General features: G+C 44.1%; 1 protein-coding gene across 2 annotated transcripts; it reads left to right on the forward strand.

Annotated features, from left to right (window-relative positions):
* The first annotated feature begins 144 nt into the window (after nt 1–144).
* On the forward strand, nt 145–14,661 carry LOC138588389 (guanine nucleotide-binding protein G(I)/G(S)/G(O) subunit gamma-4). Of its 2 annotated transcripts, none has more exons than XM_069658480.1 (3): nt 145–492; nt 1,741–1,846; nt 12,591–14,661. In XM_069658480.1, the coding sequence occupies exons 2-3, from the start codon at nt 1,748–1,750 to the stop codon at nt 12,717–12,719; spliced, it is 228 nt and encodes a 75-aa protein (XP_069514581.1). In that variant the 5' UTR covers nt 145–492; nt 1,741–1,747; the 3' UTR covers nt 12,720–14,661. The 2 variants fall into 2 exon arrangements, with proteins under 2 accessions (XP_069514581.1, XP_069514582.1); XM_069658481.1 differs by having other exon boundaries at nt 1,744–1,846.
* The last annotated feature ends 677 nt before the right edge of the window (nt 14,662–15,338 follow it).

Raw genomic sequence — 15,338 nt, forward strand, 5'->3', positions numbered from 1 at the left:
AAGCAAATGAGGAAAATCAGCAACATCCTAATTTGCCTAATAGGCTGTCTTGGTGCGTTTAGGGACCCTTTGTACAGTAGGAAAACATCCCGGCTCGGTGCTGCTGCAGCTCCTGCTCCACTGATCGAGTGCCTCCTGCCCCACAGCCCGTATCTGATCGTCACACAGAGGTTTCCCCCCCTACTGCATGCGTAACATCTCTCCAAGTCCAGCCGTGGTGCTCACCAAGACCTCACCGCCTGGATCTCTGCTTCCTACACGGAATACGCACGACTCGCATCGAGAGAACCGCCGAGGCGAAATCTAACCGGCAGGATTCACCTCCTCGGGTTCAGTCCACACCGAAGCGAGGCTGGGATTTCCTCCTATCATTTCATATTTGACAGATCCTCTTTTTGTGTGCGCGCGCGTGTGTGTTTGTGTGTGTGTGAGTGTGTGTTGGGTGGAGTCAACCCGGATTCTCCAAATTGGAAAAGCTTTGGCACATCTCAGGTAGGTCTGCGGCTGTAGTCTACATTAATCTGCTCGTGTAGCCGAGCGAAGCAGCGAAGCATCCAGAGATTTTTTTATTTAATTCATTCATGCAAAATCGTGCGTTTTTCTCATGATGTTTGGTGTGCTGATTTCTGCTCTGAGCAGGGCCGCAGCTCGCACGATGTGTGTCCACAATTTTAATCCCCTTTAGAAATAAGAGTCGCTCATTTTTTCACGGATCTGCAGCAACAATTAGCGTCGTTAGATTCGGATAAAAGGCATAAAGGCTGAAATGCAGCCGTGTGAGCTTCAGGATGGACGAAAAGAAGGGAAACCTGAATGGGGAAGGCCTGATAGCTTCCTACGATTATAAGCTATAAATTGGCCATCAATGGGGGGGATTGGAAAATGAATCTACCGTGTGCATCCTTCTTTTACAAAACATTTGCTTGAAACAACCGTTTAATTTAAATTAATGCGATGAAATGTGAATAAACAAATCGATGTAAAAAAGGAAAAAATCCACTGTGATTGTGAATCGATTGAGCAGCACCCCACCTCTGTGAAAAGCTCCATATTTTCATGCACATTGTTATAAAACACATCTATGGTCAGGTGTCATCACTATGGCTGCCAAACTGGGACATTTCAGGAGTGAGAGGGGGGGGTCAAGAGGCCTGAAATGAGAGCAAAAATCAGTGATTACATGTGTAGACGCACAGAAACGCTGAATGCAACAGATCAGGTTGGATTTACTGCAGCTGCATTGATGCACGTTGTAGAGAAAGTTGAGGAGATGAAGACAAAGAGTGCACAGATCTGCTCTCGTCTGAAGGAAAGTTGCAGGTTTGAGTCCAAGAAATGATAATAAAGAGAGAAACAAGGCAACAGAAACCCCTCAAATGTTGCCTGAAGTTCCCTTAAGCAAAGCACTTGAGAAGAGGTGTGCGATGATCTGGGCCTTTCTAACTTCCCCCTCCAGCTTGTTACGAAGAATAACAGACAAAAAGAAATAATCATGCATGAGCACCGCCTGATAATGACAAACCGCTGTCCAGCTGCTGCTCTTTCTTCAGAGAAAATGGAGCTGCTGTAAAACCAGCTTCCCCTGAACAAAATGGGTCCTTTAAATGAAAAGGTTGTGGTAGAGAATGGCTGCTCAGAGGGGGGGCAGACACACAGCCAGGGGGGATGCTGCTTTGTGGATTTAATGTGATGTTCATTGACTCTACGTGTCCCCCTTTGTGCCTGTGTTTGGCGTCACAGCAGCACCATGAAGGACGGGATCGCCAACAACAGCACGGCCAGCATCTCCCAAGCCAGGAAAGCTGTGGAGCAGCTGAAGATGGAGGCCTGCATGGACAGGATAAAGGTACAGAGCTTTTATCTTTTACCTGTGAATAAGAGTTAATGTTTGCATGTGTTTCTGTCATACCAGATATGCAGGTTGTGGGTTTATAAACTGTGGAGCTGGAGCGGTTTATTATTCCAAAAACACTGTCACACACTGAATTGTTGTTGCTGCTACATGCTCTGTACGTAAGTTTACAGACAAAATATATATAAATAATGGACCATTTTATCAGTCGCCATGTTGGTTTTCTAGAGCCAGAAGTGACCATATTTGGACAAGGGGGTGGAGCTGGAGAGGAGCGAGGGGTTAGCAAATGCTAAGTTATCAAAACTGATCAGTGGCTAATTCACTAGCTGGCTTAGTAGCTAGTTAACAGTCTTGTTTCGGACAGAATGAGATTCTATTTCAGTTGGTAGCCAGGTATGGTGAGCACAGATAGCTGCTGCGTTGCACGGTCTGTTCGTCCAATAAAGCGCACACACAGATTATCTGTCTGATATTTACATGAACAAATCTCCAAAAGGCTCCAACAGCACAAACACGGCCCAGAGGTTACGTTCAGTGACTGAGTTAGCTGAGGGGACACCTAGCAGACAGCTAGCAGCTCCCACCTGTCACTCAAAAGCTCCTTTCCCACTGGTCAAAAAACCTGCTGACACCCGCCCTTTTTGCTTAGTGGGAACACGCTAATCTCCGCCCCCTTTCCGGCGCGATGCTATGCTCCGTCCGTAACTTCTGCGACTCCTCGTCATCTCAGCTACAAACTCCTCCGGTCTCCGTCCGAGCAGCGCTCCAACATCGTTCCAGATTTGTTTGCGCCGACTTTGATAAACAGACTGAATGACTAATAGATACGATAAAGACCTAACCACCGTAACATCTTCACTGGTTACTAACCCTGTCTCCGGCGCGTTTGTGACGTCAGACGGTGATGCAGCAGAAAAGAGTATACTTCACTGGCAATGGGAAAAGAGACAATTGGCATCTACAAGCGGGTCTCCCCGGGTCTGAAAAACCTGCATCAACGCGCTAATTTCAGTGGGAAAGGGGTAAAAGAGGCCACGCCCCTAACGCTGTATCCCTTTAAGCCTTAATATAATGTAAACAGGTGAGCTGTATAAAGATTCTCCCCGTACAGTTGTCATGAAGAGAGAAATGAGCTATAGAGACCCAAACTGTTTTTTGTACCAGGCTGTAAACATGTTTATTTCTGCTGTAAAGTTTAACATGGGGCTCTATGGGGACTGACTCACTGCTGGAGACAGCCTCAAGTGGACACCAGAGGAACTGCAGGGTTTTGGCACTTTCACTTTGGCTTAATTTTGTTAGCACCAACAGACGCTGGCTGAGGCTACATCATTTGAGGCAACTTAGAAGACTTATGCATCTAAATAAAACTTTCTCACAGTTTTAATGTCGTCATAATCGACCACAATCAGAGTTCCAACCTCCGTCTGTGAGATGATGACAGAATGAATGTTTCTTAGCTTATTAAGCGCCACTTGTTCTGACAGGCGTCACATGGAGCCTGAGTTCACCTTGAAAGCAGCAGAGTCTCAACCTCCCTCACTGTGCACAGCAGGCAGCACCGCTGTGGTGACTGTGGAGGATGTAGCCAGAGGCACGGTGGGCTACGGTGAATTCTGACCACTTCTGACACGAGTTTTCTCCCAATCTGGGTCATGTTTCTGGAGTATTTGCCCTGGTTAGCACTTTCCTCATGTAGACTTCTTCTCATCTTACATTGGCAGGCTTTGAGTTCTGCACGTGTGCAGGAGGGCTGTGAGCTCGAGTTTCATGTTTAAAGTAGCCAAGTGAGCATTTTTCTGTTGTTTAAAAAACCACGAAAAAAACACGTCATCAGTGAAAATTTAAAATAGGTTCCAAACTATTTGAAGACTTTTATTTAACATCCACATTTAAACTATTTTATGTGATGATGGCATTTTTCTTTCTCGACACGTACTGATAATTGTTCTTTGTCATTCTGGAGCTCAACTAAGAAACAACTTCCACATTTCTTAGATGAAAGCCAGGACTGAAACATCCCAGGAAGAGTCCAAATGTGAACGTTTAACAATCTTTCACATTGTCCTTGTTGTAGCATTCATCATGCTAGTATGCTAACCCTAAAAGCTAGCATGCTAAAGATTCTTGTCGACAGAACGTACCATATTGCGCCATATTTATTATATTCTGTAAGAATCATTAAAGGCATTAGAATTAGATCTTTATATCGAGCGCATTTCACCTACGACTGCAGTGTGTCGTTGTGATGTTATATGGTTAAATCTTTGATGTTTTTAAAGAGGTATTCAGAACAGATCACAAAGTTTTGAGATCAACGCTGAGGTCCTGGAGGATTCTCACTCAGATGTAATAATCATATTCCTCATACCTTTAACCTCCTGCGGCTCCACCAGACTTTTATTGTGAAGAGAGCCTCATAAAAAGTGTCCTTATCAAACAACCTCTGTTTAAATATTGACTTCTGAGCCTTATCGTATTGACCGTTAAATGTGTCATAATGGATAATATCAGATAAAACTTGATGTTTTCACCACAGTAGAGCGTCTCTTTTACATGAATATCTCCGTACAGTGAAGGGGCAGCTCTAAAACCCATGTCATCATCTCATTCAGTATGCTCCTCGTGTGCTCGGGGAACGTTTGCCCCGCAGCCCCGAGGCTGTTCGCTCAGCATTATAGCCGGGCCTGGACAACTGCCATACACCATCATCCCCACTCAGCACAACACAGCCTGCTTACAAGAAAACCTCCTCTTCTTAAAAACAAAGTGATTATCCCCGACTCGTAATCAGGGTTCAGGGGATGTCTCACACAGACCCTCGTTTAACCGACATGCTGATTTTATAGAACGACGTCTCATTTAAATCTTTGAGTTCTGTTTCAGCTTTTAGCAGCGTTTCTTCTGCACAGATTCCCCTCTTAATATCTCAACTCCAACAGGCCCAACATGCAGCGGATCATCTGTTTCACTTTTAAACCTTTGCTGCAGTTCCTCTGGTGTCCACTTGCGGCTGTCTCCAGCAGTGAGTCAGTCCCCATAGAGCCCCATGTTAAACTTTACAGCAGAAATAAACATGTTCACAGCCTGGTACAAAAAACAGTTTGGGTCTCTATAGCTCATTTCTCTCTTCATGACGACTGTACGGGGAGAATCTTTATACAGCTCACCTGTTTACATTATATTAAGGCTTAAAGTGATGCAGCATTAGGGGCGTGGCCTCTTTGAGTGACAGGTGGGAGCTGCTAGCTGTCTGCTAGGTGTCCCCTCAGCTAACTCAGTCACTGAACGTAACCTCTGGGCCGTGTTTGTGCTGTTGGAGCCTTTTGGAGATTTGTTGATGTAAATATCAGACAGATAATCTGTGTGTGCGCTTTGTTGGACGAACAGACCGTCCAACACGTCTCACACACTGTTCCTACACTTTTATTTTTATGTTAGCACTGATTAGCAGCTATCTGTGTCTGTGCTCACCATGCCTGCTTGTTAGCTCGTTCACTGTTTGTTTCATTGGTTTATGTGTGGCTGCCCGTGCATGGGGGTCACGATTGTTGGTGGCTTTTCCCTGCAGAGGTGACAGCTCTTTTCAGTTACCCAGTTTGTGTCGTTCTCCTGCAGCAAGCGAGCAACAAGTCTGCTATGTTAAAAAGCTCTCTGAGCTTCTTTAGTCTAATAAATAAACATCTCCGGGTCAACTACCACCATAAATATAGCTAATGATTAGCAACGGGGACAGACTGTTCAGCTTTGATAATTTAGCGGTTGCTAACCTCTCGCTCCTCTCCAGCTTCACCCTCTCCTCCACATATGATCACATCTGGCTCCAGGAAACAAACATGGCGCCGTACGAAGTGCCGAACTCGAGGCTTCAAAAACACAGGCGACAAACCAATGGGAGACGTCACGGTGGCTACGTCCATTTAAGAGTCTAAGGCAAATGGAAACTAATACTGACACCATACCACTGGCTACATAACATAACTGATTAGACAAATCACCGAGCACATGCTGATGGATGCATGCACTCTTTTCTTTTATATGGCGCGACTATAAGGCTGAAAATGTGGGTAGCAATCTTTTCATGTGTGAATGCTCCACTGTCAAAATAACAGGAAGGATTCTCACTGTTATGCAGCCAGAATTCAGACTAATCCTTCCACTTTGAATACTAAATTGACTCAACCCTGCCTTCTTTTTCGGTTTTCCTGTCTCTCTTTGTTCCGTTGTCAGCGGTTTTACACATTACGTTCAGGCGTTCAGCCAGCTCTCGAGTGGATTCTCATGATGGTGCCAAAAGTACGGGGACACAGCTGCAGAAAATTGTTTTTTGTGAACCAGAAATATGTGTTTTCCATTTTCAGTTTGTTTAGAAAGGGATGAATAAATGTCCGGTTCCATGTTTCCGACAAGAGAAAAACAGCAGGAAGTCACAGCATGGGTCAGCGAGCAGGAAAATGTCACCAGCATCGAGTCGAACCAGGACGTGGTTGATCGCGTTTAAGTTACTTGTAGAATAATAAATGAGCGCATGTGTGCAGGAACAACTCGCTGTCATGCACAGAAAACAGTGCAGGTTAACACACTGTTAAAAGATGTTCACCTGTAACGTTAAATGAGCTGACAGGTGTGTAGATCTCAAACTGTCTGAGCAGACTCACAGTGTGGTTTCTTTCACATTTGAATGTAAATGAATCTTAAATGTCACATGTGATCTTTAAGTCCAAACTGTGTAAATATTTCTGAACATTTTTCTCCTGCAGCCTCGTTTTCTGCAGTTTGGAGCATCTTTGATCGTACATGAACACGTTAAAGCGCCACAGCTTCTTTACAACAAGACAAACAGTTTGATGTTTCTTTGTTTGATAATCTGGTGTATTGGAGTTAATTCTGAGTTTTACAAAAACATCTGATTCTTTTGAAAAAAACAGGAATATTTTCTGTTTAACTCTTCAAATTAAACAGAAATCAGTCTGCCAGAACCGAGAAGGATATTTTAACTAATTGTGACGTCATTTCTTCAATTCTTTTAAATCCCTGTAATCTGTAAGACCTAAATCAATCATCCATCATCTGCACTGCTTATCCTGTTCAGGGTCGTGTGGGGGCTGGAGCCTTGCTCAGCTGTCATTGGACGAGAGGTGGGGCTACACCTGGACAGGTCGCCAGTCAATCACAGGGCTGACACACAGACACAGATAACCTCACACTCACACCTACGGGCAATCTAGAGTCAAAATGAACCTAACGAGCATGTGTTTGGACTGTGGGAGGAAGCCGGAGTACCCGGAGGGAACCCACGCATGCACGGGGAGAACATGCAGACTCCACACAGAAAGGCCCAATATACGTCTGAACTGGGATTCAAACCAGGAACCTTCTAGCTGTGAGGCGGCAGCGCTAACCACTGCACCACCGTGCAGCCCAGACTTGAAGTAAAAGACAATAAAAGTTAAAAAACTGTAATAATTAAAGAAGGTCGAGAAATTGTGTGATAAATAAAAAAAACAATATTTGATGTTTTTTCATCAGATTTATTTAAACACACAAATCGATCCAAAACTCTGAACACAGAAATATAAACCAAATATTTAGAATACATAAAAGTTATTTGAACTCTGAACATGTTTCACATTTTTATGTGCAGACTGTGAAGATGATTCGATGATTGAGTTTTATTTACAATAGAAATACAGTGGCAGGCGGCACAGTGGTGCAGTGGTAGCTAGAAGGTTCCTGGTTTGAATCCCGGTTCAGACGTATAGTGGGCCTTCCTGCATGTTACCCCGTCGCTCGTCCCCATGCTCGTTAGGTTCACTGGTGACTCTGAATTGCCCGTAGGTGTGAGTGTGAGCGTGAAAGGTTGTCTGTCTCTGTGTGTCAGCCCTGTGATTGACAGGTGACCTGTCCAGGTTTAACCCTGCCTCTCGCCCAATGACAGCTGGGATAGGCTCCAGCCCCCCGCGACCCTGAACAGGATGAGTGGTATAGATGATGATGGATGATATACGGTACCTGCATACATATTGTAATGTCTTGAAATGCTTCATATCCTTAAACTCTGTAGAATCTAAAGGTGAGTTTGAGTTCTCACTGTTGTACTTTTTATTTGAGATTGATTTAAACAGTCTCACATGCTCACGTCTCAACACAACATAATGATGTTCAAAGAAAAAGTCCTTGAATGCTGCAAGGATAAAAAGACAGATTAAAACAGAAGGCTCCGTGAGGCCTCAGGCACCTATAAATATTACATTTGAGGTATTTATTTAAAGTTTTTGCAAATTCAAAAGCGTAAAAAAAGAAGTCCTCAGATGGAGTTTCAGTCTTCATGTAAAAATCATGACCAGCTTTAGTTGATTTCACAGCTGCATTATTTCTCTGTGTTGTTGGATGATGGACGGGCACTCACACATCAGACGTTTAGATCCCAGTTATTGTTTATTAACCAGCACAGAGAAGAGCTGAAGTGGAACGAGGAACCAAGCGCGGAGAAAGAGGAGAAAACAGACAGTCGGCCACGTCGCCGATCCCTTAAATTTAATTAAAGCCTCTGATGAGGGAGAGTGTGTCAGCGAGCAGTCTCTGCGCTGCTGATGGAGGGATCACCACTTTCTCATTAATTGCTCAATCAGCCAAAGGAATGTGATCTGTGCTAATTAGAAGGACTCTCCTTCCATCACGGGGCTGCAGTGTAATTACAGTCAGTCTGGGCCTGCTGACACACACAGTGCAGTACCACGCTCTGTCCTGTGGGGCGCTCTCTCTCTCTTTGTCTCTCTCTCTCTCTCTCTGGCTGCAGATACATGATGATGTAATTAATGCATTTACTTTGATTATGAGAATAATGAGGCTGTTTACTCGCTTTGTGCTCCAATTAAAGCGTAAATGAGGGTGAATAGAGAGAAATTTCAACATTTAAATGTGTTGTGTCTTCTGAGTCAGCTGATTATTTTTCGACCAATGACTGTATAAGTAACAGACGTAGCCACACTGACGTCACCCACTGGTTTGTGGACTGGTTTTCTAGAGCCAGAAGTGACCATATTTGGACGAGAGGGTGGAGCTGGAGAGGAGCGAGGGGGTTAGCAAATGCTAAGTTATCAAAGCTAAACTGTCTTTTCCAGTGGCTAAATTATTAGCTGCTAATGAGCTAGCTTACTATGCTGTTCTAACAGAATGAGGTTCTCTTTGTGGTGGTAGCTGACCGGAGTGATTTTATTTATTAGACTAAAGAAGCTCAGAGAGCTTGTGGAGCGTAGCAGACTTGTTGCTCGCTTGCTGCAGGTGAACAACACAAACTGGGTCGCTGAAAAGAGCTGTCTTCTGTGCAGGGAAAGTCACCAACACTCATGATTCCCATGCACGTGCAGCCATACATAGACCAATGAGACAAGCACTGAACGAGTTCACAAGCAGGTATGGTGAGCACAGACACAAAGCTGCTGATTAAAGCTAACATATAAATAAAATGATATGTGTAAAAAAATGTGTCAGACAGTCTGTTCAATCAAGTCCAATAAAGCGCACAGCAAGACTTAGCAAGATTAGCTAGCAGCTCCGTCATGTCGCTCAAAGAGGCCACGCCCCTAATGCTGCATCACTGTAAGCCCTAATATAATGTAAACAGGTGAGCTGTATAAAGACTCTCCCCGTACAGTTGTCATGAAGAGAGAAATGAGCTATAGAGACCCAAACTGTTTTTTGTACCAGGCTGTAAACATGTTTATTTCTGCTGTAAAGTTTAACATGGGGCTCTATGGGGACTGACTCACTGCTGGAGACAGCCTCAAGTGGACACCAGAGGAACTGCAGCTTTTGGCACTTCAGCGTCAGCATCATTTCTCAGTCCTGGATAAGTGTTGACTCTCTGGTATTTCATGTGTTATTACATGTTACATGTTAAAGCTAAATCCAGCAGGATGGGTTTTGTGCGTTGTGAGCGCGCAACAGTGTGTGAGGTGAAGAGCCGGGCAGGAGATCAGATGGTTCTGTCCTCCATGTTGATCTCTGAGCCCTCGCTGTCCCTCCGATGCAGCTGCTCCTCTGCCCTCCCCCCGTGACCCCCCCGCTCTGCTCCCGAGCTCAAACCTACTCCCACATGCAGTCTGCCTCTGCTGTTAAATTTATAATCACTGTTTGACTTTGAAAAATGCAGCATGCAATTTTTCGCCTTGAGGCAGGAGGTGTGTTGTTCATTTCACCCTCCTGGTCAAGGTCCCGCCCTAACGCCTGTCAGTCATCTCTGTAGATTGTCTCTTCCTGTTGCCTGAGGCTGAGGCTACAGGTATCTGTGCAGGGGCTACAGGCAGAGAAGCATCTAAAACACAAACAATATGCAGAGTTAAAGAAACAACCGGCATGCAAAACATCTCACCTGGTGCAAGGTGAGCAAAAAAAGGAGAACAAGCATGCAGCGCGGGGCAAAGCAGCGTGAGCTCCAACAGAGCTGTTGAAATCAAATCATGTCTCACAGTCAGCTCTTCTCTAGTCCTCCGTGCTTTATTAGCCTTTCGTTCTGCATGCAGTGACTAAGATACTCTGTCATTTAGCCAGTCTACTTGTACATCATCACAGTAAACAAACATTACTGTCATTGTTTGAAAGGCTTCAGCAGTTCTACACTAATCTCTGTTTACAGATTCAACATAGAAATATAGAATCTGTAGGCACGCGACCAGATTTGTATTGGACTCCATCAGCGGCTAACTGATGGAGATTTATCTTCTTATTAATCTCTATAAACAGACAGCATGCTAACAGCTAACAATCTGTTCTACATCAGAAATTCTACTGGAGACAAATCTGCTTGACGCTGTGTCATGAAAGCAGTTCAGTGTTTAGATTTCCCGACTTCCCTGAATGCATCATAGATGATGGCTCCGCCCTCCGTCTCATGTTAAAGTAGTTTTCTTCTCCTCTTGAGGACAGACCTGACAAAGCTTCATGTTGTTCCTGATCTGCATCATGATGTTGTTCTTTCAGCAAACTGAAGAGCCGTTAATTAAAGTCGATCGCAAGAAAATCTGTTCCTGTTTGGGCTTCATCCCGCTGCAGTAAGCCAGAGTGCAGCCTCTGTGTAACTTCCTGTTTACAGTGAGACTGAGACTCAGCACAGACAGATGAACGGGCGCTCCTCCGGGGGATGGGACGAACCGAGAGATGACAGCGTTTATTTAGCAGACACATCTGGAGGGAGAATTTACCTTCACTTTGATCTGAACACACAGTCTGCTGACTGGACTGTAAACAATGCAGTGCACGGAGAAGGAAGACTTTATCGCTAACCACTGGCTACACCAGAATGCCTGAAATGTTCGGCGTTGCTCACAGAGGTTATAACGTCAGACGATAGCCGATAGGTTCAGAGACTGGTTCTAAACTGACTGGTAGACGGAGCTAGACATGTACTCCTTTCAGATGAGAGGTGACACGTCTTCAAGAACTCACAACAAAGTCCTGACGCCTTTTGGATTGAGCTTCGAATGACCATGACCTGGACGACTGAGAACCTTCCAGACAACTATTACAATGTTTTCTACACATGAGTGAGCCCCGGAGTCATTTTGTATTTCAAAGTGGGCCTTGGTAGTTTGGGAAAGGCTGTGTTAGTGCTACCACCAGCAGGCCGAGTGGATGCCTGCAAATTCAGTATTTCCAGCGTCCTGAGTTGTGTTTGTGTGCTAACGAGCTAATTTAAGCATGCTAACGTTAGCAAGAACAAAACAGTGAATTGTAAATGTTAAACGATATATGCTGTTTCTGGGCGGGCACATAAACATGCAACATCTCTGAACAGCCCGTCTGGTGCTGCTGGAGCCCGTTACATTCTGCCCCGCACAAAGAGAAAACATCCGTCCATGTTCCGTCTTTGTCTGGAAAAGTTCAGTCATGAAATTGTCAGATAATATTTATTTATGATAATCGTCTCATTTGGGTCGAAAACCTCCAGATTTAAATGTAATCGAATTGAGCCAGACTTTGTGCTCTGATTGAGAGGAATCATTTCTGTTTAAGCGTGTACATTTGTTTAGGACAATCCTACTTAATATGCCTTCAAAGTAAAATTTGTATTATTCTAAGAAAGACAAATGTAATCCAGTAAACTTTACTAAATTAAATTGAACAAAGTCCTTATTTGACTCTTCCAAAGTGCCTCCCTCTGAACGAGAAACTCTAAAGCTCTCTTTCTCTCTCTTATACTTGTTTAATTCCTCCGTGGCTTATTGAAGGAAACAGACGAGACGATTCATTTCCATAAAATGTGCAAGTTCTTAAATCGACTTTGTGTAGTGTTTATAAAATATTTAGGGAGAATTTATTAGACAGTGACAGCGGAGAGATGCAGCGAAGGTTCATGTCCGGGTTTGAACCTTTACGTCACGTGAGCGATGAATTAAACATCAGGAAAAAACGGAAACGCGCTCAGACAGCGCCCTGACGAAGCCGAGGAAGCTGAACATGTTGTAAATAAAGCATGGAGACTTGGAGAAGAGTGCGAGGAGGTTTAATTTTGACGGATCTGAAAACATCCCAAACATCATTTTTACATTCAAGTGAAGAGAGAGAGAGAGTCTGACGAAGGAGGCGTCTCTGTGCATCTACTGCTGCATTGGCCTGTTGCTGCTGGGTGTGAAAGGGAAAGTCCAGACGACGATCAGACCTGATGAAATTGCAGAGTTAATACGTATATACGTATTATATGTAATAGTTCCAACCTTCTTGTCTTTTGTCTCAGGTATCCAAAGCAGCCGCAGACCTGATGGCGTACTGCGACGCCCACATACGCGAGGACCCGCTCATCATGCCCGTCCCCGCCTCCGAGAACCCTTTCCGGGAGAAGAAGTTCTTCTGCAGCATCCTCTGATGAGCCGCCGGTAGAGCTGTGCGGGCGCAGGCATGGCGTTTCCTGGCTTCTCTGTCTTCACCACACCTGAAGCGACTGGCCGTAGGCGTTGAGTTGAGTTTTGCCAGGTGGACACTCTGTTGTTGGTCAGCTCTGTCCGGGTGGCTGAAGGTTTTTGGGGGAGTCGGCTACCAAACTGGCATCCCAGTGAGCGTATCATGTCTTGTTAAATAGGTTTGTTATTGCTTTGTTATTAGAGAACAGCCTTGCTCAGTGCTTAATGAGATGAGAGATGTTTTTTTCTTTTCTTTTATCGTGCTAGATCTTAACATGCCTCAGGAAACACACATTTGCCCAGTGTCTTTGACCTTTTGAAACATTTATTTCCCCTCTCTTTCTCCGGATTAATGAGCTTCATCTTTGTGTTATCTTGAACAAAAATTCTGTTGTTTTTTTGCTTTCAGTGAGCAGGTTCGGCTATTTGTAGCAACACTTACTGAAAGCACCACTAAAATTCAGCACTTCCCTCCGTAGTGGTTTCTGTTTCAGTTTGCCTGCAGAGTCACCGACAATTAACCCGCTCCATTTAGTGCTGCAGAGCAGATTCAGATCTGAGACGAGGACCCTTATCCTCCATATAAATTATTTCAGCACTCTTAATAAGAAGGACATCAGTTCTGCTGCAAATAAATAAAACTTCTCTGTTTATTAAAAGGTGCAGAGTTAATGATTCAGCAGCAGGACGAGCTCTTCAGGGTTTCACTGTGCAAACAACCCTTAAGTCAAGTATTATTTATGAATCTGCTCCTCCTTCGCAGCCCCGCTGTAATGCATCTATCTCTGCTGCTCTGTTTGATTTACCCCTCATATACTTCATCCTCAACAAGACGCCATCGTTTTATCCCCCAGCCCCCGACTGGAGCGTTTTTACAAGTTGCAGGAGATTCCCCCTCTGTTTCCCCTCCTCCATCATCTGTGTTCTGGGCATGTTTCCTGAGCCTGATTCTTTTTGCCTGTCCTAGAGTGAATGGCAAGGCCTTTGACATTAAAGCCAGACCAGAGGCCTGCATGTTTCTCCGCTCCTTTTTGACAGCCTCCTCTGTTTCCGAGGGCCTGTCGGTCTTTTAGAGTGTACAGTCTGTTACAGTGCCAACTCCTGCGGGAGCAGTGTGATCGTCACACTGTCGCCTCGCAGCCTTTTTTCTGTTTCCGTTGGTTTTGGAAGAAAAAGCACACCGTCGAAACATTTCCTTTAAATGGTAGTTGAATAGCATTTGCTAATTTTTACGATGAATTGTTCTGATCGTTATGAATATTGTTATTATGAGTAGTATTATTGAATATTTGTTGCACAGCACTGACAGCTACATGACGTGTAGTGCTACTAAGCTTGTATGATACTTAGGAAAACATTTATAAATCATGCAATTATTGATACGATCTGAGTATTTTTTAAAAACAATGTTAAGGGTCGGTTTACATAAAATGATCCCTGCGGTGGTTCAGGCTTTTTGCATCATCGTTTCTGTAAAATTCAAAGAAATTTCCTCTTGGTACTTGAACATCCATCGCATTAGGAATCAAACTGACTAAAACTATTGGGCTATAATATTTTTCAGGATACGTATCGTCTTTATTTAAACAACCTGAGACTGACCTCAGGACGCTCCCTCTGACCTCTTCTGAAGGATGGTGCCAAATCTGAAACATAACGGCTAGAGATGAATATTGCATGGATTTATTTCTATCTATAACAGAGAGAACTATTATGATATGAAATATTGCCTCTTCATTGACTTCTTGGGTGCTACTCTGCACAGAACCGGGGTCCGGATATGTCGACAATGTGCAGCTGTATTCATGAATGGTTTAATCGTTTTGGTATAAAATAAATAGCATTTAAATAGCAGGCTTTGTAAATCCTTTGACGGATCAAATGAATTAAAGGAAACGGAAACCCAAACGTGCCGTGTGTTTGATATTTCTGCCTCTTGTCTCTCACTACAGTCCGTCTGATCACAACATAAAAGGGAGTAAAAATCGTTCAGGGTCTCACAGAGGAGCGCAATGTTCTGGAGACCTCCTGTGGCTGAGCTGAACCACAGGCCATCTGGATGCTCTGCTCGTCTGTCGTGGCCTTTTTTTATAAAGATTATGAATCAATTCAGAGTCAGACCTTTAACTCTGAGGATCGGGGAGAAGAAAGAAGTACATCTGAGAACGTCCCGTATAATAACTCAGGGGAGCAGACGCTGACATTTTCTGTTGGTGCTGTTTCCACTCATGCATGAATTCTAAACTCTAAAAAAGATCGGTCGATCTGGGTTATTTAGCTTTATTTTAAAAACTCTCAGACACTACGGCACTGCATTATTAGGTCTGGTGATCATACAAGTCGTTCACCATATTCACACGGCGGCCATTTTCTTCTGACGTCACGCTCAGGGCGGAAAGCTCAAACACTGTTATAATGTCGTTCTTCTGTGTTCCAGGTTTGCAAATCCTAAAAAGCAAAAGGAATCTGACAAAAAGATATTATTTCACGACTTCCGAACTGATCAGAAGCTGAAAAGACAAAGTAGATGTAGCGTTAGCAGCAGACGTGTGTCCACAATGAGTCTGGTTCTGCTCGAGGTTTCT

Source organism: Semicossyphus pulcher, unplaced genomic scaffold, assembly GCF_022749685.1.
Source record: "Semicossyphus pulcher isolate SPU_LCO1_2020_fin unplaced genomic scaffold, fSemPul1.0.p SCAF_12, whole genome shotgun sequence".
Taxonomy (NCBI): domain Eukaryota; kingdom Metazoa; phylum Chordata; class Actinopteri; order Labriformes; family Labridae; genus Semicossyphus; species Semicossyphus pulcher.

Excerpts from the sequence above, each read along its gene's own strand:
- LOC138588389 (XM_069658480.1), top strand. The coding sequence starts at position 1,748 with ATGAAGGACGGGATCGCCAACAACAGCACGGCCAGCATCTCCCAAGCC. Across the intron at positions 1,847-12,590 it reads CCTGCATGGACAGGATAAAG|GTATCCAAAGCAGCCGCAGA; the intron begins GTACAGAGCTTT and ends CTTTTGTCTCAG.